Genomic DNA, 21,985 nt, shown 5'->3' with positions numbered 1-21,985 from the left:
CCACCCCCAAGGTTCGAGGCATCGAGGGGGTGGGGGCAGGTGGGTGGAGGTTGGGGAAAGGGAAACGTTTTTAGAAAAAAACATGCATATGTTTATCGGACGCAACTAATTGTGGATCGGTTCGAATGGGGGAGGGAGAGGCGGATAATCTGAGAAGATTACTGTGGAGGGTGCTGTGTGTGTGTGTGCGTGTGTGTGCGTGTCCAGGTGTCACGCTTGTCCTCCGCGTCCCCTGGGTTCGGGGGTGGTGGGTGGGTGAGGGGGGTGTGTGGTGGAAATCACTGAGTTCTTCAGGACATAAACACTCTGCGCTGTCTGTCCCCCGCTGTAAGCTTTGTGCGTCTTTGGGCTGGTGGGGGGGGGGGGGAGACGTGGGGGCCGGTTGCCTGACCCCCCCCCCCCCCACCGCTCACTGCAGAGGCTTGAACACTCCGAGACACCACCCTGCGTGAAAGGCGCAATGTAAATGCGAGTTGTTGGTGTTGTTGAACGTAAGATGAAAAAATTCCTGACTCCTTTTGGAAAAGCTCCAACACCCCCCCTCCCCTGCCCCCCCCCCCCATCACCACGAACCCCCTCCTCCACAATGCACCATTCCCTCCTAGAAGCTGGAAAAAGGAGTCTCAAAAACACGTTAAGAGGCAGAGGTGTAAAAATGGGTGGGGGTGTAGGTGGCGAGAGGAGGTGGGGGGGGGGGGGTCGGGGGGGTTAAGGGAAGAGAGAAATCTGCTGCACTTGGAAAATCCGTTGAGCCAGTGCCTCCTCGTACATCAGCCGCTCTGTTTTTGTCGGCTTGGAGCGAGCGGGAGAGGCAGAGCAGTGTTGGGAGGGAGTGTTCCTCTGTGCTGAGCCGCTCGTGTGCAGTCATTGTGCGTTGGCATCGGACCAAGTGGTTTCCTGTAAGACGAGATCGACCCGCGGACACGTGCTGTGTGTACGATAGCAGACTGGCGACGAGGAGGTGGAGAGAGAGTGTGTGTGTGTGGGGGGGGGGGGGGTGTGGGGGTGGGGGGAGGGTGCGGTGGGGGTGGGAGCGAGCGAGAGAGAGAGAGAGCGGAGGGGGGCGGAGGGGGGCGGAGGGAGGGGGTGGCGAAGGGGGAGGGCAGAATTAAATAATTACTGTGTTTGTCAAACTGAAAGTGCAAGGGATTCCTGGTGCTACATGAAGCCGGGAGGAGGAGCTTCTTAAAAAGGAAACGCAGCCCTGTAAAAAGTGTCGGTGGGGTCTGCCTGCTTGCCTGCCCTGCCCTGCCCTGCCCTGCCTTGCCTTGCCCTGCCCTGCCTGCTCGCCGCTGCTGTTGTGTTTTGCGCTTTTGCCTTTTTGCTTTTATTTTATTTTCTCCGCGCTTTACATAAACATCGCAGGTTTCGATTCGTGATCTCGGAGTGCGTGTGTGCGCCCGTGCATGTGTGTGCGCGCCTATGTGTGCACGTGGGCGCGTGTGTGCACGTGCGCGTGTGTGTACGCGGGTATGTGTGCGCGTATGGGTGTGTGCGCGCGGGTGCGGGCGTACGTATATGTGTGCACGCGGGTGTGTGTGTGCGTGGGTGTGTGTGTGTGTGTGTGCACGTGCGCGCGCGTGTGTGTGCACGCGGGTGTGCGCGTGCATGTGTCTGCGCGCGCGTGTGGCTCAGACTCGCCTCGCTCGAATCGCAGCAATAAAGGTTGAAGGAGGGTTTGGTCGAGTTTTAATGAATGAGCTTTAATCAAGTTTAAACGTGTATCCACATCTCATCCCAAATTATTCCTTCGCTGTGCATTTCCCCGACCGTGTTGGTTACCTGGCTTTCGGGTGTCAGCCTGGCACCCAGTTGGCAGGTCTCTTGCGACTGTGAGTCAGAAGGTTCGTGGGTTCAAACCCCCACGGGTGGATTTTGATCTCGCAGTCTAGACTGACACACCCAACAGAGTGCTGAGGTGGTGCTGGTGGGGGGGAATGTGGAGCTGTGGTATTGGGATGCACCGTCCTTCAGATGAGACGTTAAACTGGGGTCCCCCGGTCAGCAAATAGATCCCGTGGCGCAATTCAAGAAAAAAAAGACTTTTTCCTGGTCTCCTGGCCAACAACCCCCACCAAGTGGAATTTCATTTCCTCCCTGTTGTTCGGGCGCTGTCGTGCGCAAATTGGTCCCCGCGTTAGATTTACTGCGTCTCCTGTGAAGCATTTTGCCACATCCTCCCGATGTGAAAGGTGCCGTATCTAATGCAAGGATTATTATTATTATTTTTAGTGTTGTCTTGGTACTCGCTTTATTCACTGAGCGTCATCTGGAGATCACCCTTAAGTCTAGAGACGTAAAGCAGCTTACTCCTACCAGGAACAATTGAGATCAGGCGTAAATCCTAAATCCGGGGTTTGTAGGGATGAACCTCAGCGGTTTGTTTCTCACTCCCACCCCCTCCCCTCCCCCCCCAACTCCCCACCCCCTGTGATAATTATCGGTAGGAAAAACCTGTTGCATTTCAAACAACGCCTCTAACGTGTCGGCACTGTTTGCAGGTTGTTGCTGTCCTGTGCAGCGACTCTGTATTTGCAGGCGAACCCGGCAGATGTTTTGTGCCCCACATTGAGCTGTGAAGTGAATAATAATTAATAATAATAATAAAAATAATAACAATCCTAGCATTTGGTATAGCTCCTTGCCATCAACAACAACCGATTGCATTTGTATAGTTCCTTCCACGATGGGAGGACGTCCCAAGGCGCTGGGCAGTTTGGGATTTGGACCTGAGCTGGGGGTTGGCATCAGGAGGGGTGGAGGGCAGGGAGGGTAGGGGTGGGGGTAGGAGGGTGACCGAAGGCACAGTGGAAGAGGAGGCTCTTGAGACGTGCCTTGAAGGAGGCGAGGGAGGGAGAGAGCGAGGCAAAGGGACTGTGGGATGGAGTTCCAAAGGGTGGGAGCGGAGAGGCTGAAAGCCCGAGCACCGATGCTGGGGTGGGCCGGGCGGGGGACGTGGAGCGTTGGAAAGACGCCTCAAAGCCCTTCGCAGGATTTACTGTGAAACAAAGTGACTGTGTATTTGTAGGCAAACGCGGCAGCACAAATGCGTACTGCACCGTCCCACAAATAGTCGTGGAGTGAGCGATTTAGTAATATTTGGGGTGTTCTTGGCCAGGACACTGGGAGAAACTCGGGAGTGTGTGCGTGTGTATGCGAGTGTGTGCGTGTGTATATGCATGTGCCCCTGTTTACACGAGTGTGTGGGTGTATACGAGTGTGCGCGTGTGTCTACGAGTGTGTGCACGTGTATAAGAGTGCGTGCATGCATGTCCGAGTGCGCGCGTGCGTATACGAGTGCCCGCGCGCATCAGACGAGGCTCAGTTTGGACTTTGCTGTGATCACCCGTAAATGAGCCCCTGAGGCTCCCTGTTTGCTCAGGTGAAGATTAGCCACTTGGGTGGGGTGTCGGAGGTGCCTGGCCAGAGCCTGTACGCCAACACCCTGCTCTTTCTTGGGTGGGAGGGGGGAGGGGGGGGGGGAATTAGATGGGTGGACGGGGGGGGTGGGAGATGTCTAATTAGTAGCAGTTATGACATACTGTACCTTCCGTTTGTAGAAAGTTAAACCGACGCATAAAAGACATTTTCTTATCAAATACTCGGTGTGACCGGCTTCTCACTGTTGAGTCCAGGCCTTGCCTGGCGGAGGGCAAAACACTTTCAAACCTTCAGCTGTGAAGCGTGAACTTCTCCCCCTCTCTCTATCTCTCTCTCTCTTTCTCTTTCTCTTTCTCTTTCTCTCTCTCTCCCTCTCAAAGCTGCGGACTGCTTTTTCCTTTCCTCCAGTACTTCACAGGCTGACGCACGGCACCAGACCACGCCGCGCTCATAACTGGGTAGGGGTCAGGGGCAGACACCCGGCCCTGGCTGCGATTTGCCACCCTCCCTCAACACATCCACCCACACCCCCACAACCCCCATCGATGCCCTGACTGAGATCAGAGGTTGGGTTCAGCTCCGGCGTTGGCTGGTTCTCAGCTGGGAGTTAGTGGTGAGTCAGTGGTAGGCTGCAGTGACTCTCCTCTCTTGACTCTCTGTATTTAGGGCACTCAGATAAGAGCTCTTTGTTCGGTGCGAGTAATTGCGTAATACGCTGTCTTCTTTTTGTCATCTCAACTCGAGCTAAATCTCCGCCAGCTTATTTTTTTTTTTTGCTGTCGTCGTTTTGCTGGAGAAATTCCATGTTCAATTTTGTTTTGGGAATCTTTCAGCTATTATGCTCTCGGAAACTCTCTCTCTCTCTCTCTTTCTCCTCTCTCTCTTTCTCTCTCTCTGATCTCCTCTGTCTCCTTGAGCGTGCACCCAACCTTTAATTCTACGTCCTCTCTTCTCCTGCCCGTTTCCCCCCCCCCCACACCACCCCTCTCTCCGCGGAACACTTCAAAGAACGCCTATCCTACGTGAAAAGCGCAGCGTAACATAAGCAGTTCTTCTTGTTCGCCAGTTGGCTTTCACTACAAAACACACAGTTTTTATGGTAAACCCCGCAGAGTGATTTGAGATGTTCCTCTGTATTTCCTCTTCCGCTTTTCCTCTCTCTCTCCCACTCCCCCCACTCAAACCACTCCCTCCCCACCTTCAAATCCAGCCTAAAGTCCTTCCTTTTTGATCGTGCTTACGGTCACCTCCCCGCGATGTAAGCGCAAGTTGTTGCTGCTGTTCGTTACGCGGAGGGATAGCTGAACGGTAACGTGGCGCCTGTCCCTAAACGAGACTCAAAAAGTCTTGTCCGAGTCGGTCCTCTCTTGTGACGACCGTTGCACCTCAGGATCTCCCCTCACCAGAGGACACGGCCCGCGACTGACGGGGGTAACTTGTGCGGAGTACGCTATTTCGGCGTGAGCGAGGAGTGAACGTGTGGAGCAAGCTCCCTCGCAAGACAGTGGAAGCAGAAAGTTTTGATTCTCTCGAAAGCGAATTAGTTAGATTTCGGTTAGGAAACAATATCTCGGGGATACAGCATTTAGTTTGGGACGTGACACCTATACACGTGAGGGATGGCGGAAGGACCTTGGTCTTCTTTCGCTTAGCGTTTCTTAACGTGTGTGTGTTTTTGTTTTTTTCTCTCTCTCTCTCTCTCTCTTCACCCAGACCTTGAAGAGGAAAGAGAAGGAGTACGAGCACGAAATGGAACGCCTGGCGAGGGAGAAGATCGCCACCCAGCAGCGACTGGCGGATCTGAAGAACGAGATGAGCCAGTGGATGGATATCTTGGAGGTGGATCGCATCCTGCGGCAAACAGTCCAGCCGGAGGACGACCAGGCGTCCACCTCCACCGCGTCCGGTGAGAACAACAATAACAACTTGCATTTTACCCAACAGCCGCCTCCATCTTGACAATTGGAATGGATCCAAAATCCACAGCCTTTTGGGGCAGAGAGTTCCGGATTCCCACTACCCTTTGGGTGAAAAACTGCCTCCAGGTTTCACTCCTAAATGACCTCGCTCTAGTTTTAAGATTATGTCCCCCCCCGCCCCCCATCAGAGGAAACAGTTTCTCTGTATCTACTCTGTCGAATACCTTTATTATGTTAAAAAATAAACCTTAAATTGGATCACCCCTAAACCTTCTAAACTCAAGGGAAGGGAAGGCAGAGGGGAGGTAAAAGTGTCTGAAAGCTCACCCGCTGATTGCAGATGGGAGGGGGCCGAGGAGGGAGGGAGAGAGAGCGACAGAGGGGAGCGCAGGCGGGATATGAAGCAGGTGTGAGTTGGCTAAGTGGAAGGAGTAGGGCTGCAGGAGATCACAGAGGTGGACAGGGCAATGTGGGGGGCAGAGGCACTTTGAGAGTTAGAACGAGGAAGGGTCAGCTGGGGCTGTGTGGGTTTCATTTTGTTTTAATCAAAAAAGTAACGTTCTGTCTTCGCCGTGACAACCTCGTTGGATGACTTGGAGACGGCAGAGGTTTTGTGTCGCCAGCTGTGTTCGAGGGCATTAGCACCTCCGTGCGACTGTGCAGTGTGCGTCCGTTTGCTCGGGAAGCAAGAGGGGAGGCTTTGCAGCTCGTGAAATGGAGAGCGGGATTCGGACATTCAGCAAACGCTGAAAACAAATGCTGCCCTGTATCTCGGTGGAAGGTGCTCTCTGCCATCCGTCTCTTAGTCTTCAAGGGAGTGATTAAATCCCCTCCCCCTCCCCTTCCTCCACCCTCCCCTCCTCCTCTCACGTTAGTTCCCATTACTTTATGAATTGGTAACCAAGACAATCCTAATGGAAGCTCGAGTTAGTCATCCAATGGCTCAGGTGGTGTCTTGGTTGGTTAATGGTCCATATTCCTCCCCCCCCCCCCCCCCCCCCGCCTCCCACCCCTTCCTCCCTGAAACAAACCCAAAGTTGGGATTGGATTAAAAGGTGTTCTGCTATTTGGTTGCTATACAGTTTGTGTTATTCGGTGTTTTTGCTGCCAGCTGGGCACCTCTGGAGGGTGCGGGGACTCGAGTTTAAATTGCCTGTAACTCTTTGGTGCACCTGGCCCAGCGTTTCACGGCCTTTCCCACACCGGGCATGTTTTCTTCCCCAGCTGTGACCACAGACTGTTTTGGCAAATGAGCCTGTGGACTTATGTTGTTCGGGTGTGTGCTGATGTCAGCGGTGCTGTGTGCTGTTTGTTTTTTTCGTGGCCGTTTCTCTATGGGTGCTCATTCTTCTACCGAAACAATGGGCTCCCACCAGCAAATGTCACGCTGCCCCTGGGCAAGATGCACTTTGCTGGCTTTTCATGCTTCTATTGTTCGGCAATGAGAGTACATATTCACTGTGTGTAATGCCGTGCCGTGCCAGAAGTCATTGCTAGAGATGTACAGTGATCTGGTTTAAGTCCTGGAGACCATCTGCCCAAGTTCTTGGGTAATTGCAGATAAGAGAGCATTGATGTCTGTCACCCAGTATTGGAGGGGTTAGCCTTCGAGGAACAACGAACCTCTGATCTTCAGCCTTGACACAAGATATCTCATGGGGGGACCTTGTGGAGTCCTGCAGCACATTGGTTAGAGTGCTCGCCTCACAAGCGAGAAGCCCCGGGTTCGATTCCCGGGCAGGGCAAAACCATAGGCAAGATTCCTGACTCTACACGCCTCCGTTTACCTGGCAGTAAGTAGGAACCCGGTTGTTAGTTGATTGGCGGATCGTATTTCCAAGGGGGTAACAATCCCTTCAAAAAAATAAAAAGAATTCGGTCACTCAATCCGCGACTGTTTGTTGGGGACGCTGCTGTGCGCGATCGGCTGCGGGTTTCACCCACAAAATACGCAGTCAATTCACTTTACAGTATATTCCGTGAAGCGCTTTGAGACGTCTCGAAGACGTGATGAGGCGCGAGGCCGGGTGCAAGCATTAGTATGATTACTACGAGCGCATGTTGCTGTTGGAATGATCCCCGGTCAAGCCTAACCCGTGCGGGCAGGACAAGAGCAGCGAGTAACGTTTGCCTTGCATCTCCCTTCATTTCAGAGGGCGAGGACAACATCGAGGATGACATGGAAGACATGCGGCCGATGAACTCTTTGGCAAAGGCGCCTCACCGCTCGCACCAGGACGTGCTGAAGGCCGTGTCGTGCGCCATCGCCCATCAGCCGCCGCCGCGCTTGTCCATCCAGCAGAAGCCGCCCCCGAGCCAGGGGCCGACGCACATCCAACCCCACGCGTTGGTGCCCCCTCAGACGGCAGTCCCGTCCCAGACTCACCTCGTGACTGCGGCCCCCATGCAGCCCACGGTCATTGCTCATGCGGCCCCCGCCTCCCACGCCTCGGTCATCCACACGGCCGTCAACCACGTGATCCAGGCCTCCCAGGCCAAGCACGTGGCCCACATCGCACCTTCCACCTCCTGCTCCGCGCAACCTATCAGCCACATCACTGTGCACCCAGCCACCTTAAGCCACATGGCTCACCTCGGGCAGTCGCTGCCCGCCATCTACCAGCAGCCCATGACGGTGAGCCAGCCGGTGGTCAGTCACCTGGCCCACAGCATCGCCCACCACCAGCAGGTCAACGGCACCAGCCCCGCGATCAACCCGCAGGCCGTCCTGACAAAGCAAGCCCTAGGGCCTCAGCTGGTCCACCAGCAGATCGTGGGCTCCACCGTGCTAAACCCTGTCACCATGGTGACCGTGCCATCGTTTCCCGTCGGCACCCTCAAGCTAACCTGAGGCCTGAGCCAGACAGACCGGACACGGCCCCCGGAGATCAGGCAGAACATTGTCACCGAGACCCGCTTTCCCTTGAATCCCCGACACATTCCTGGTCCGCAACGCGAGGCTCCTGCCAAGGGGACAGAGTGCGAGACAGAGAGAGAGAGAGAGAGAAAGAGAAAAGATGGTGGCTTCGGAGAGCTCAACAGTGGAAACGAGGGGAGGGGGAAGTGGGGGGAGGGGGAGAGGCTGGCCACCGTCGGGCTCGTCCAAAACGTCACCGAGGTCGCCCTGGGGGGGGGACGAAATTGCAGACGTCCACTGCGCTAGAACCGTGCTTTTATCAGAGGAACCTGATTTGACGGCTGTCCTTATTGACCACGCGGATGTGCGCGGGTGGGAGCGCGAGCGAGTGAGCGTTTCCCTTTGTAACCCGTGAATTTACAAGTTGTCGGTAAGACTTATCTCCCACTTCCTTCCTTCCTTCGCTCGCTCGCTCGCTCCCATCCCTCGCCCTACCCCTCCCTCCATCCCCACCTTTCTCTTCCCCCCCACCCCACCACCCCCTCCCGCCACCTTTTCGCGCGCGATTCCCTCACAGGGAAATGAACCGCTGGAGGGGTTTGCCGCAGTAACTGGATGGGGACGGCGTTTGAGGAAGGACGTTCGAGCTATTTTTTTTTTTTTTTGCCGGACGGCGTTTGACGAACTGAAGTGGAAACGAAGGCGGGAAAAGGAGAGGCGCCTTTTTCGTGAGCCTAAACAGCAACAACAACAACAACAACAAGGCCTGCTGGAACAGGCCCGGGATAAACGCACCACGGGCCCAAGATGGAGCCGGTTGCTTTTCCCGCGGGCGTTTTGTTTCGCTTTTTAATTCACCCTCCCAGAGGACTCGGAAGGAGCAGAATCGTTCTTTTTTGGGGGGGGGGGCGGGGTGGGAGGGGAGGGGAGTGGGGGGAAGAGGGAGAGGAGTTTTTTTTATTATTCAGCACGCCTTTTGGAAAGGTCTCTAAACTATCGACAGAAGAAGAAGAAAAACAAAATGACTCCCGACACTGTAATCCAGTATATGAAGTGCTGTGCAAGATGTCTAGACGTTGATGGTTTCGGGGTTGGGGGTGGGGGGGGTTGGGGGTAGGGGGGGGTGGGGGGCGGGGGGGGGGGCAATTGATGTGCTGCAGTTTTGTTTGTAGCTGTCTGTCTCTCTGTTGGATTGAGTGACTCCCGAGCTTAACGTGAGTTTTGGAGTCAAGTGTGTGACGTGTCTTAAAGTGACCATAATCTCTCTTTTTCTTTCGCGCTCTCTTTCTCTGTCTCTTCTCTCTCTCTCTCTCGCTCTCACTGTGCTGCGGAGAAGTAGTTAGCTAACGGAGAGGGGGGGGGGGAGAAGAGGGGAGTGGGAGGGGGCGGGGGGGAAATCTCTGTTCTTTTTTTTTAACTACTTCTGAAAACCTAAATCGTTTTGCAACCATTTATTTTTCCTGCTTTTGGTTTGATCCGTGCAAACAAACCGTCTGATGGATAAACTATCAGTCACTGATTTGGGAGGAGAGAGGGGGAAGAGGTGCTGGGGGTGCTGAGATTGAGGGGCAGAGGGGCTGCTTCTAAGATTCAACTCAAGACAAGATCACTTAAGTATCTGTCCATTTTTTTTTAGTCTATATAAATATATATATAATATAAATCAACATCTCAGGTATTAAAATTAAAATCGTGGATCAAAATCGTAATTTCTTTCCCCCTGAAAAGCAAACGGCAAACATGGTTTAACTGCGGTAAACCGATAACTTGTCACTCCAAGAGCAAAGGGCTCGAGTGATGTGTTATCCCGAGTGACAAATTCGGCAAATGTATAAACACCCACAAAATACACAGTCAATTCACTTCACAGCACAGTCTGTGAAGCGCTTTGTGACGTCTCAAAGACGTGATAAGGTGCTGTATCAAATGCCAGGATTATTCTTATTATTATTACATATTATAAATGCGACCACGATATTGACAGTAAGTGGTCGTGACAAGTTAAGCCAGGGTCGAGTTATGGGGATTTTTTACGGTACCTAAAAGATGTGAGTAACATCCTGTGTGGAGGCTGTTCGTGGGACGCCGCTGTGCGCAAATTGGCTGCCACGTCTTCCCACGACACGCAGTCTCCGCACCGTACAGTACAGTCAAACCCTGCAAGTCGCTTTGAGGGAGATACAAATTCTGGGATTCTTTTCTTCGGTGAATTCTCGGTGGTGTGACCTCGCAGTCTGTTCATTCAAACCCCGATGATTTACGACCCCGGGTGTAAAGCCACTGTGGGGCGAAGGATGCCATCAGTTCAGACGTTAAACCGAAGTCCCATCCGCCTGCTCAGGCGGACGTGAAAGCTCCCGTGGCGCTATTGGTAAAGAGAGGGAGCTTCCCCCGCTGCCCTGACCAACAATTCTTCCCACCCCCCCCCCAAAAAAAAGTCACTCACTTCACAGCTGGATGGAGGCAAATCGGCTTCTGCATTCACGTTCAAAATATGCAGTCACTACACTTCCCAGTAAAATCCCGTGAAGCGCTTTTGAGATATTTCTACGATGCTTTAAGGCGCCGTATCATTCGCTGTGACTCTCAACTGTCGCTCTTAAGCGTTGGACACCCCGGGTTAACCAAAAAAGAAATAGATCTGACCGACACGAACAGCCGTCCTCCCTATCAGGCGCTTTACGCGTTTGTGTATGTGCAGTCACTGTCTGCAAATGTATTTAAAATCTAAATTGCACTGCTGGGGAATTCTATACTTAACAGTCCATATCATTGATGCAATAGTAGACCAAAGTAAATTACCTCATGTTCACAACCCATTGTTTGCTTGCGTCAACTTGTTGGAACCTTTTTTTTAATATATTATTGACCGAATGTTTATGTGCACCTTTTACTCACAGCGTTTAAATCTTAAAATGCGAGACACACACACACATCTCGGGCCTGGATAGAAATGGGTTGGGTTTCGTTTTCTTTCGGTAGCAAGTCATTTTTATTTTTTTTTGCGTTTTTTTTTAAGGTAAATTCTTTTTTAGTTACCGTTATTTAAGCTTCGAAATCGGAAGACAAATAACTAGGAATGTGTTGCAAGGGAGTAATAATTCCTTTCAAAATAATAATAAATCGGTCACTCAATCCGCGACTGGCTGCCGAGTTTCACCCCAACGAAATATACAGTCGATTCACTTTACAGCGCACTCTGAGAAGCGCTTTGAGATGTCTTGAAGACGTGATAAGGCGCGACATCAAATGCCAGGATTATTATATAGTAATATAGTAAAAGGGGTTCAGGCAATGTGGTGAAGCACAGTGGGGTGATGGGGTGATACAAAATAATTCATTTGCTTTTATCCGGACTCCCCAAGATTGTGGTTAACTCTGTTTCCCCTCATACAGTCAGATTGAAGTACGTGGTGAGTTTTGAGCTCCCGTTTTACACGATGTCCACAGGTCAGGTCATACGTTGTACTTGTTGGGTCTGTTCCAACCTCCATCATTGCAATTAATGTCTCTCAACTGAGCAGCTCAGTGCATTTGTTTGCCTTTTTTTTGTTTAAACCTGCTCCTGGACACTTGTTCCTTGTTCTGTTCCTTATTGGGGAGGAGACGGTAGTCGGGGTGCACGGCGGGGTGGGGGAATCTGGATTTACCTTCAGTGGAGGAACCTGCAGGCTAACATCCTGGATGATCCCCATTTCACACAGACTGAGTGAACCCCATAAAATATACAGTCGATTCACTTTACAGATTATTCTGTGAAGCGCTTTGAGACGTCTCGAAGATACGATAAAGCGCTATATCAAATGCAAGGATTATTATTATTATTATTATATAACCCATCTCCACATCCCAGACTGGAGCTGCCCGTTACCCCATGTGTCAAAATTGTCGAGCCTTGAAACTATTTTTATGTGACCATTAAATACAAATCGACGAGGCAAAGCCTTGTGCTATTGTACACAGGTCGTGCAACTATGTGGGGGCGTTTTTTTTCCGGTGACGATGAAATGCACTTGGGGTGATTGTGAGTTTTTGGTAGATTTGTACGTTTCGATTAAGCATTCATTCGCTTGAGACTGAAAGGGCCTGTTCCTTTGTGAGAAATTACTACATCCCTTTCCTCCACCCTCTCTCACCCCATTTCCCTCCTTCCGCCCCTACCCGCCATTTCTCCCCCCCCCCCCCCCCCCCCCCCGCCCACCTCGAATGATATTCTAAGGAAAAGAATGAACGGTTGCAAAACAAAACACGCGATTCACAGGATTATCCACGTTTTACACTGTCTCGAGGGGAGAACGGACATTTTGGTTCTGTGTTTTGTGCAGAATTGGCTGCGCTGAGCTGAGGAAAAGCGCTTTGAGACGTCTCGACGAGGTGATAAGGTGCTATATCAAGTGCAAGTATTATTATTAAGAGCTGAACAAAAGTTGGAACCAAATCATGTAGGCAAAGCAAGATTTAAGTCCGCCACCTCCTGAACACAATGTGAACTACAACAGATGCAGCATTTAATTGTGTGATGTGTCTGTATAACCCCCTCTCTCCCCCCCCCCCCCCCCCCCCCCTCTCCGCCCCCACCCCCCGGAATATGGCCGTTCTTCGGATGAGACGTTAAACCAAGGTCCCGTCTGTGCCTGTTCAGGTGGACGTTAAAAGATTTCCATCGCACTATCGAGAAGCAGAGGGAGTTTCTTTCTTTCTGTCGGTCGGCTGCCCCACCCAAATGAAATCGGTCGGCCACTTCACTTCAGGGCTGTTTCTGAGACGTTGCTGGGCGTAAAATCAGTTGCCGGGTTTTGCCGTCAAGCACACGGTCACCACCGTCGCCAGTAAAATTCCTGTGACTCATTGACAACTCGCAGACACGATAAAGCAAATGCAAAGATTATTATTATAAGTGCAGAAGGAACACTCTTGGGATTTAACAGCAGAAATGAGAGAAAACAGATTAAAGTGTGGAATGTGTTCACCCCCCACCTCCCCCCCCCCCCCCATCCCCACTCCCAAAATAGTATTGACTTTTTATGTTCACAGTGATATCCTCACTGTGCAGTGGTTTTGTTTAATCTATTGAAACCTAAAACCTCTTTCTCTATCTATCTCTCTCTCTCTCTCTCTCTCTCCGTGAAAACTTTTCAAGTGTTTTGGATGGAATCAGGTGTGTGGAAAAAAATAATATTAGTGGATTTTTGTATATAATGTATTTTTACTATTTAGCTGTAATATAATGGCTTTCATTCAAAAAAAATCTCAGTATCAATGTGTATAATATCCGCATATCCATCTATGAAGCAAGATGCACTTGCCTGAAATACTATAAAATAAAGATACACCTGCACTGATCTCCCACCTGTTTGTGCTTGGTTCATTCCTGCTAAAGTGTGCAGCAGCAACAGCAACAACAAATTACACCTGTGTAGCGCCTTTCACGTTGGGAGGACGTCCCAAAGCTCGGCTATGCCAGTCAGAGATTTGGACCCGAGCTGCGGGTTGGGATCGGGAGGGCAGGGAGGGTGGGAGTAGGACGGTCTTGAGCCGGGACTTGGAAGGAGGCAAAGGGAGGGAGGGAGCGAGGTGAAGGGACTGCGGGATGGAGTTCTGGAGGGTGACGTGAAGCCAGTTAAAAGTTCCTGTGGCTCGATTCAAAATGTCGAGGGAGTTTCTTCTGGTATCCTGGCCAACAAATTTGTGCGGCGGCTGTTTTTAAAATCGATTATAATAATAGTCTTTGCAATTTGACAAAGCTCTTTATCAGGTCATCGCGACGTCTCAAAGCACTTCACAGCATCCACTGTAAAGTGGATTGACTGTCATTTTGCGGCCGAAACTCCATTCCAAGTCGTGGCTGTGTGCAAATTGGCTACCGGGTTCACCTACAAAATGCACAGTCACGAGACACTACAGTGAAGCGCTTCGAGGCGTAGTGACGGCGATTTGATGTGACGCTGTTAAGAAAAATAGTAATAATCCTTACATTTGATAGAGCGCCTTATCGCGTCTTTTGAGACATCGCGAAGAGCTTCTACTTCAAACGCACAGATTTATTTGAAGTGGAAAAGCATCAGTTGCTCCCAACAATCGGGAGGAAATCCTATCATGTAATGTACACATTATTAATAATAATCCTTGAATTTGTTACAACACCTTATCACGTCGTCGAGCCTTCTCAAAGTGCTTCACAGGATATTCTGTAAAGTGGAGTGACTGTGTCTTTTTACCTGATTAAAAGACCAGCAAGTACCCCTAACGCACACTCTGGGGTCCCTCAGGTTTGGCTCTTGCCCACTCACGCCTGATACTCTGCGGAATTAGGAGAAAGAGAGTGAAGGAGAGAGAGAGTGAGGGGGAGAATGCGCACACGTGTAAATTTCCATAGGCAGCACAAACTCTCTCTCTCTCCCCATCAGTGAGGTTTGGGGAATTCTAAGCCTGAGATTAATAATATTACTATTAATAATAATGTTATTATTCGGCGATGGGTTTCCGCGCGTGTCGGACTCCGGGCCTGAGCAAAACACAAAGTGGATGTAAAACGCTGCTTTGGAAGAGCTGAACATGAGATTCTGTCCCCGTTAAAAGGTCAAACCGGCATTCACAGCAAAGCACAATTAAACAAACCTCTTTCACAGTCAGTGTGTATCATGATACAGTGAGTTCCCAACCAGCACAGCACAGCACCCGCCCATCCTCAGAATGTGCCCCCAACAGAAATATGATTCACGCTGTTGTAATTACAGCCTCTTGTAATTGTCACTGTGTTCCTGGGGGTTTTACTGCTCTCTCTCCACTGAGCTGCCATACAACAAGAAGCCACAGAACATGTAAACACGAGTTAACGTGGTTCGTGAAGCAGAAACAACAACAAATTACATTTACGCGGCGCCATTCGTGTCGGGAGGACGTGCTGAGGCGCAGGGACATGCGCTTGAGCTGGAGGCGGGGGGGGTTAGGATCAGGAGGGGTGGATGGCAAGGGAGAGCGGGGGGGTGGGGGGGGGGTAAGAGGATGACCGAAGGCGTGGTCGAAGAGGAAGGTCTTGAGATGGACCTTGAAGGAGACAAGGGTGGTGGGGCGCGGGGAGGGAGGGGGGGGTGGGGTTGCGGGAGCGAGGCGAAGGGAACGTGGGGGGGATCGAGGAGCAGACCGGAGCCCACTGAGCAGAACTATCAAGTTGGGAACTGTGCTCAGCCATGACGCGAAGTGCTCTGTTATCTGCGGTGATGCTGACGTTCACATGGCAAATGTCAGTAACTGTAGCTGGTAATAAAACCCAGCTCTGTAGCCGGTGGGAATGTAAAGCCGGGGCTCAGTGACAACATCAGGCTCGCGCTTCAGCGATACCGGCCCGATACTCTCACCAGCATCGTTGCAGATTACAGAGCACGTTGTTAGAATGACTGAGCTGCAGGTTCCGAGCTCGATGCGACTTGTTACTCTGACCCCCTTCGATAGCACAAAGAGATTTGGTACACGCACGTCGAGAGAGAGAGAGAGAGAGAGAGAGAGTTCACGCACCAGCCACTTTCATAGCAGTGTTACCGCCGGTGATTAATTTATCAGCCGAACCTCACAGTTAATCCAGCTGCACGTATCATATTCCTGCTCCGTGCACAGCACCTCAGCGCTGCCCCAATCTTGGAAACCTTATTTGGTCGCTCAACCCACGACTGTTTGTGAGACACTTCTGTGCACAATTGGCTGCAGTGTGTTGGTCACAAACATATACAGTCGGTTCACTTTGCAGATATATCCTTTGGGACGTCTCAACAATCCGATAAGGCACGATATTAAATACAAGGATTATTATTATTATTATCCTGTTAAATCAAATTGCATAATAAAGTAGTCATACTGGGACAAGGCACCACAATACTGATCAGGACACATCGTACACGCAGTGAGCACAATAACCCTCTTTTGTTTCCCAGTCGTGAAATAGTAATAATAATAATAATAATCCTTGCATTTGATATAGCGCTTTTCACGTCAGGAGGACGTCCCAAAGAGCTTCACAGAACGCACTGTAAAGTGAATTGACTGTATATTTGTGGGCGAACGCGGCAGCCAATTGCGCACAGCAATGTCCCACAAACAGTCGTAGATTGAAAATGACCAATTTATTATTGTTTTTGGTTTTGGAGGGATTATTATTAGGCTCTGTGTGGAGTAAGGAAACTTGCCCAAGGTTTCGCCCTCTGCCTGGAATTGAACTCAGGTCTCTCACTTGCAAAGCGAGTGCTCTAACCACTGAGCTGCAGGACTCCACAAATGTTTAATCGGTGCAATGAAATCATGGTTCATTCGCTCTCTCTCTCTCTCTCTCTCTCTTGCTATTTCCTCTCTTCCATCTCTTCTGTATATTCCACCTGCACAAATGTGACATATCAAGAGCTTTGCAGCATCTCATCTTCTGATCAGACAGTGTTGTGTGTAAGTCTGTTCAAGGCTCCAGGAGTGTGGTACCAGATTGCCACCTGATGGCGAAATTAAGAAGTGCTGCCAATCTTCCAGCTGAATAATCCTTGCAGTTGACGTCGCGCCTCATCGGGGCTTCTGGACGCTCCCCGAAGCGCCTCGCAGGATATCCTGCACGCTGAATGGACTGCATATCTTGCGGGCGAAACGCGGCAGCCGATTGCGCGCAGCCTGTGTGCGTCCCCACAAGCCGTCGTGGATTGAGTGACCGCACTATTAATAATCTAATCGATAATCTAATAAGTTTGTCCTTGCCGCCAACCAAAACAGAAGGCTGAATGTCTTTGTAGAATCGAATCAGCCGCAATGTTTTTAAAAGGCAAATTTTCAACAGCGAGTTACTTGGAAGGTTAGTGACTGTTGCTAAGTTGGGCAGCTAGTAGTCTTTGCCAGCAAACAGCGATAACATGAACGGCCAATTCCTCTTTGTTTTGTGCATTCTGCTGAAGGAGAAACATTGGCAAGAGCACCAGCCAAATGCACTGCTGTTCATTATACGAGTGCGGTCCTCAGCATCCATTGAGCCATCGGAACAAGCAGGCGCTCTGGGACGCTACGCTGTGCACCGAGGCACTATTGAAGAGCAACCTGGGCCCTTAGCATGACTTGGAGGAGCAGACCAGTCACTGGGATCTGGTATTCTTCCCACTCTGCTCCCATTAACCCTGCAGGACGAAACTCTAACCTACAGGGTGGTCACACACTGGGAAGCTCGCCAGCGTTCACAGTGGTTAGGTTGTGAGGAATAACACTCGTCTGGCCCAGGAACTGGCTGCCAAGACGGTCACGGAGGATTGACTCACTTTATGAGCTAGCAAGACTTGCTTTCAGCCATTCTGCCTCCGCAGTGCATTGGGACGTCCTCCTGAAATACAAGAAGCTTCACAAATATAATTTGCTGTTCTCTGGAACGCCATCCATCAGCTGGGGGTTGGATTCATCAGCTGGAGGGGTGGTGGGGGGGGGAAGGGGAAGAGTACCTCCGACTTGCTCCTCTGCCCCTACCCCACCCTGTTCAAGGCCTATTTCAAAACACACCTCTTTGACGGTGCTTTTGGCCATCTCTCTCCTCCCCCACCCCTTTCAGCACGCACCCCTTAAATACAAAGAAAGAAATATAAAAAGACATGCAAAGGTTGGTGGAAATCTGGAATAAATGTACTCTCTCCCCCAAAAGGCTGTGGTGCTGGATCCATTCAAATTTTCAAGGCTAAGGTGGATAGATATTTAAGTCAGGGTATAATAATAATAATAGTAATCCTTATCACGCCTCAAAGCGCTTCACATACTGTAAAGTGAATTGACTGCTTGTTTTGGGGGTGAAACGCGGCGGCCAATTGCACACAGCAGTGACCCACAAACAGTCGTGGATTGAATTGACCCAAATTATTTTTAAAATTGATTTATTTTGACAGCATTATTACCCACAGAATTTTTTTTTGGGGGGTGGGGGATGAGGAGGGATCATTACCACTCCATATCAAGGGATACGGATCAAAGGCGGGTGTTTGGAGTTGAGGTCCAGATCAGCCATGATCCAATAGAATGGCGGAACAGGCTCGAGGGGCTGAATGGCCTCCTCCTGTTCCTATGTTCACTGCCAAGCACGGACTCCCAAGCCAGCAATGCCAAACGTTTTAAGATATTCTGGTCCAGTGAGAGCAGTGATTCACCAACACTGCGCAGATTCTCAGGTCAAAAGAAATCTAACCGTACAGCAGACACACAAGTGGTGCAGAGATGCAGGAGCAACTTTTAATTGATAACATTACATTCTGGGTAGTGGTGGGGTTCGGGGGTGGGGGGGATGGGGGTGGGGGATGGGTTACATAAGTTAACGGAGGAGAATAAATGTACTCGTATATAAAAAAATAAATAATGCATTCCACAACATTCAAAGACACAGCGTAATGCGTACAAAGGTGACAGAGTGAAGAAAAGTTACACAAGTCGATTTACATTGTTAGGAGTTCCAATACCTTCACCCCCACCCCACCCCCCACCACCCACCCCCCCCCCCCCCCCCACCACCCGTCCCCAACCTCTCCCCCACTGTAAATTCCCAAAAGGCAGCACAGGTTTCAATTCCATTTGTTCCCATTCAATAATCTCAGACAGTGAGGAGCAAAGAAACACAAAGCTGTGCAACGTTCTTTCAGCGAGGTACAACGGCTGTCACACTGGGGCGGACAATGCACAGAAACAAAATAGTTTTGTTCCCCGTCTCTCTCTCTCTCTATCTCTGACCCCTTTAGTGCAGAATCCTTTCCAGTTGTAACAATAATCCGGCGATTGAATAACTGTTGTTGGTGGTGATGAGGTGTTTGTGACACCATATTTATATATATATATACTATATATATTAAAAAATAATATATTTAAAAACCCTAAATAGTGAAAGATTGCTTTGCGGGTCTTATTTTATCATTCAACTCCTCTGGCTGCAGCTCAGAGCTGGACGTCACCTCTGGGGATTTTTGCTGAAGACGTTTCTGTTAATAACAACATTCGTCTCAAGACACGCTCTCTACCTGTTGCGCGGAGGGTTTAAAGTCACGAGAGAGTCACTGACTGACCCCGGGTTGCGTCCACCTCTGTCTCCGACTGTGCAAAATGCAGCAACGTAATAGGGAGTTGGATGAGTAAAAATATTTTCTCTCTCTCTCTATATATATGTGTGTAATATGTGTATATATATATATATGGTTTTTAGGTAACGCTATTTTGCAAGCAGTCATGCCAGATAACAGACATGTTATTCCCATTCCTTTATTATGGGAAAACAATACTTTTCCCATTTTCTCTGGCTCAGCGTCTCTCTCTTCCCTCCAATTTGCGGTGTGAAAGGTTGCGCAAATGTGGTTTCTCTGCACTGAGCCAGACCAGAAATGCTCAGATAATATAATAATTATAATATAATTCACAGCACGTCAATCAATCAGGTCTCAGCCTGGCTTTCCCGTTCAGTTGTTGACTGAACCTGGCGAGGTATTCGAAGAGAAGCAAAAAAGCGGAGCGAACACACAGGGAATTGGGAAAATACCAGTGACGGAATTAACACTAGTTCTGTGTGTGTGTGTATGTCAGTTTGGCTCAGTTGGTTGTGTTTCATCGCAGTGTGTCACAAGGTCATCAGCTCAAAGCCTCCGCTTTGGTGTTGTGTAAAGTGAATTGACTGTATATTTGCGGGCGAAATGCGGCAGCCAATTGTGCACAGCAACGTTCCCACGAACAGTCCCGGATTGAAGTGACCAAATTGTTGTTTTATTTCTTTCTTTCCTTGAGGGATTATTATCATCGCGTGGAGTAAGGAAACTTGCCCATGGTTTTGCCCTGGCTGGGAATCGAACCCAGGTCTCTCGCTTGCGAGGCGAGTGCTCTAACCACCGAGCTACAGGACTCCATCAATGGGCACAAACGGCTGCCGTGTTTGCCTTAAAAGAATTCATTACGGTTTTTTTTTTTGCTTCGTAGGATTTACTATGATGTGCGGCCACTGTGCACCTTGCGGGCGAACTCGGCAGCCAATTTGCGCAAAGACACAGCCTCGAAGGGAACGGATGATTTTAATCTGGAGGAGCTGTTGGCCAGGAAACCAAGAGACCGAGACAGATTCCCTTCACCTCCCCAATAGTCTCCATAAGCCAATGGTCCATTGTTGCTGGTGAGGCACACACACAGAGGATGGATGATCACTTTGGGAAGTTGCAGCAGAACTAACCAACTAACTAACTAACTAACTCGCTAACTAACTAACTAACTTTTGGATATGTGCCTACAGTGCTGCTGTCTTCAGGAAGAAACAGAGAGACAGAGACAGAGGGAAACAGAGCTCGTTGCTCACCAACCTTTCTCCCGTTCGATCCGCGAACCAGCATCCAAACACGCCCAGCGACGCCAGCCGGGAATCTGGCCGATCGTTTTACGTTCTGGCCAACGGACGTGGCTAACTCACTGGCGGCAGTTTTTTGCTCGCGCTGCGGCCTGGACACGTTAGGGTTATCAGAAGAGCCCGTCGTGTAGAACGAGAGCATCGTATCGTTCATCTGCCTGGTTCCCAGCTGCCTAGCCTGCTTATCAGATACCAGCTTACATACCAACAGCCACATGCACAGATTTGTCACCGGTTTCTAAAGAGAGGTAATCGGAGATCCAAGGTTTTCTTGTCGACAGAGGAATACAAGAGATATCGGCATATATATATATATATTTATGTACATACACACACACACACGCACGCACGCACGCACGCACACAAGTCAATGCATCCGATCATTTGGCATTCTTAAATAACGGAGGGAAACACGGGAATAAAAATATACAACAGTCAGATATCTCGGGGGGGGGGGGGGGAGGATTAGGGATACATCATGCTCTAGTTTCGCCGTCTGCATTTGGCTCCAAATCAGAGGACATCGGGCTGGGTGTGGGATCAGGTCTCAACAGTCAAAGGTCACCAGTCCGTGGCTGGGCCAACAGTGACTCCCCACTTGGTACATCTGACCTCACACATTCACTCCTTCCCTCACCTCGTTCGAGGTCCGACTTGAGGCCAACCTCTTTTTATAGTCACCCCCCCCCCACCCCTCCCACCCCACCCCCGTGGCTCGCATCCCCAGCTCGGGTACCAAGCCAGTACCATCAAGCACCTCGGGGCATCCTCCCAGCGTGAAAAGGTATAAATTGTAGTACTCTAGAAATTTACAGCCCGGAAGGAAGCCGTTCTGCCCATTGAGTGCGCACCTTTACTCTCAGAGCAAGATAACTGTTCAAACCCACTGCCCAACCCCATTCCCACACTCTTTATCCTTCATAGACCTGTCTACTTCCCTCTTGAAACCCACAATGTACTCTGCCTTGACCACCTTTCCTTGTCCACATCCCAACAATTTTTGTGACGACCCTATAACTGTGGGCCACAGTCACTGATTTGCAAGGGAGAAAAATAGCAAGGCCCAAAACTTGTATTGGTATTGTCCACATATACCGAGATGCACTGGATTCCATTTACCATGGTTATTACTGAGGTTAACCCTCTGGGCACTGAACTTCCCTTTCCACCTTTCACACGTTGTGATGGTGTGTGCGCGGGAGTGGGAGGGGGAGCGTGGAGTGGGCGGGCAGAGGTGGTGGGAGATGTTGGGGGAGTCTCCTCACTGTTTGGCAAGATCAAGCATTGGGAACGCCAAAAAGCAGACCAACAAGCTAACTGAACAGAACCTACTGAGGTATCATTTCCAAAAAAATAAATTACCGCCTTAACCCCCCCCCCCACCCATCCCCCCCATCCACCACCCCGCAAAAGAAGAAGATACACCCATTTCAGTCGAAGGCATGCTAACTTAGTGCTGGA

The 21,985-nt window shown here is 50.3% G+C and overlaps 1 protein-coding gene across 2 annotated transcripts in view; it reads left to right on the top strand.

Annotated features, from left to right (window-relative positions):
• Positions 1–8,309, top strand: part of LOC103183304 (max-binding protein MNT) — a 62,696-nt gene extending 54,387 nt beyond the window's left edge. For both annotated transcript variants that reach the window (XM_042338596.1, XM_042338595.1), the window contains exons 5-6: positions 5,095–5,287; positions 7,454–8,309. In XM_042338596.1, coding sequence (XP_042194530.1) covers positions 5,095–5,287; positions 7,454–8,151 — 891 coding nt within the window. In that variant the 3' untranslated portion in view covers positions 8,152–8,309. The remainder of the gene's footprint in view (positions 1–5,094; positions 5,288–7,453) is intronic.
• The last annotated feature ends 13,676 nt before the right edge of the window (positions 8,310–21,985 follow it).

This window comes from Callorhinchus milii, unplaced genomic scaffold (genome assembly GCF_018977255.1).
Source record: "Callorhinchus milii isolate IMCB2004 unplaced genomic scaffold, IMCB_Cmil_1.0 Scaffold10, whole genome shotgun sequence".
In the NCBI taxonomy this organism is placed as follows: domain Eukaryota; kingdom Metazoa; phylum Chordata; class Chondrichthyes; order Chimaeriformes; family Callorhinchidae; genus Callorhinchus; species Callorhinchus milii.
This window is presented reverse-complemented; position numbering and strand designations above follow the sequence as displayed.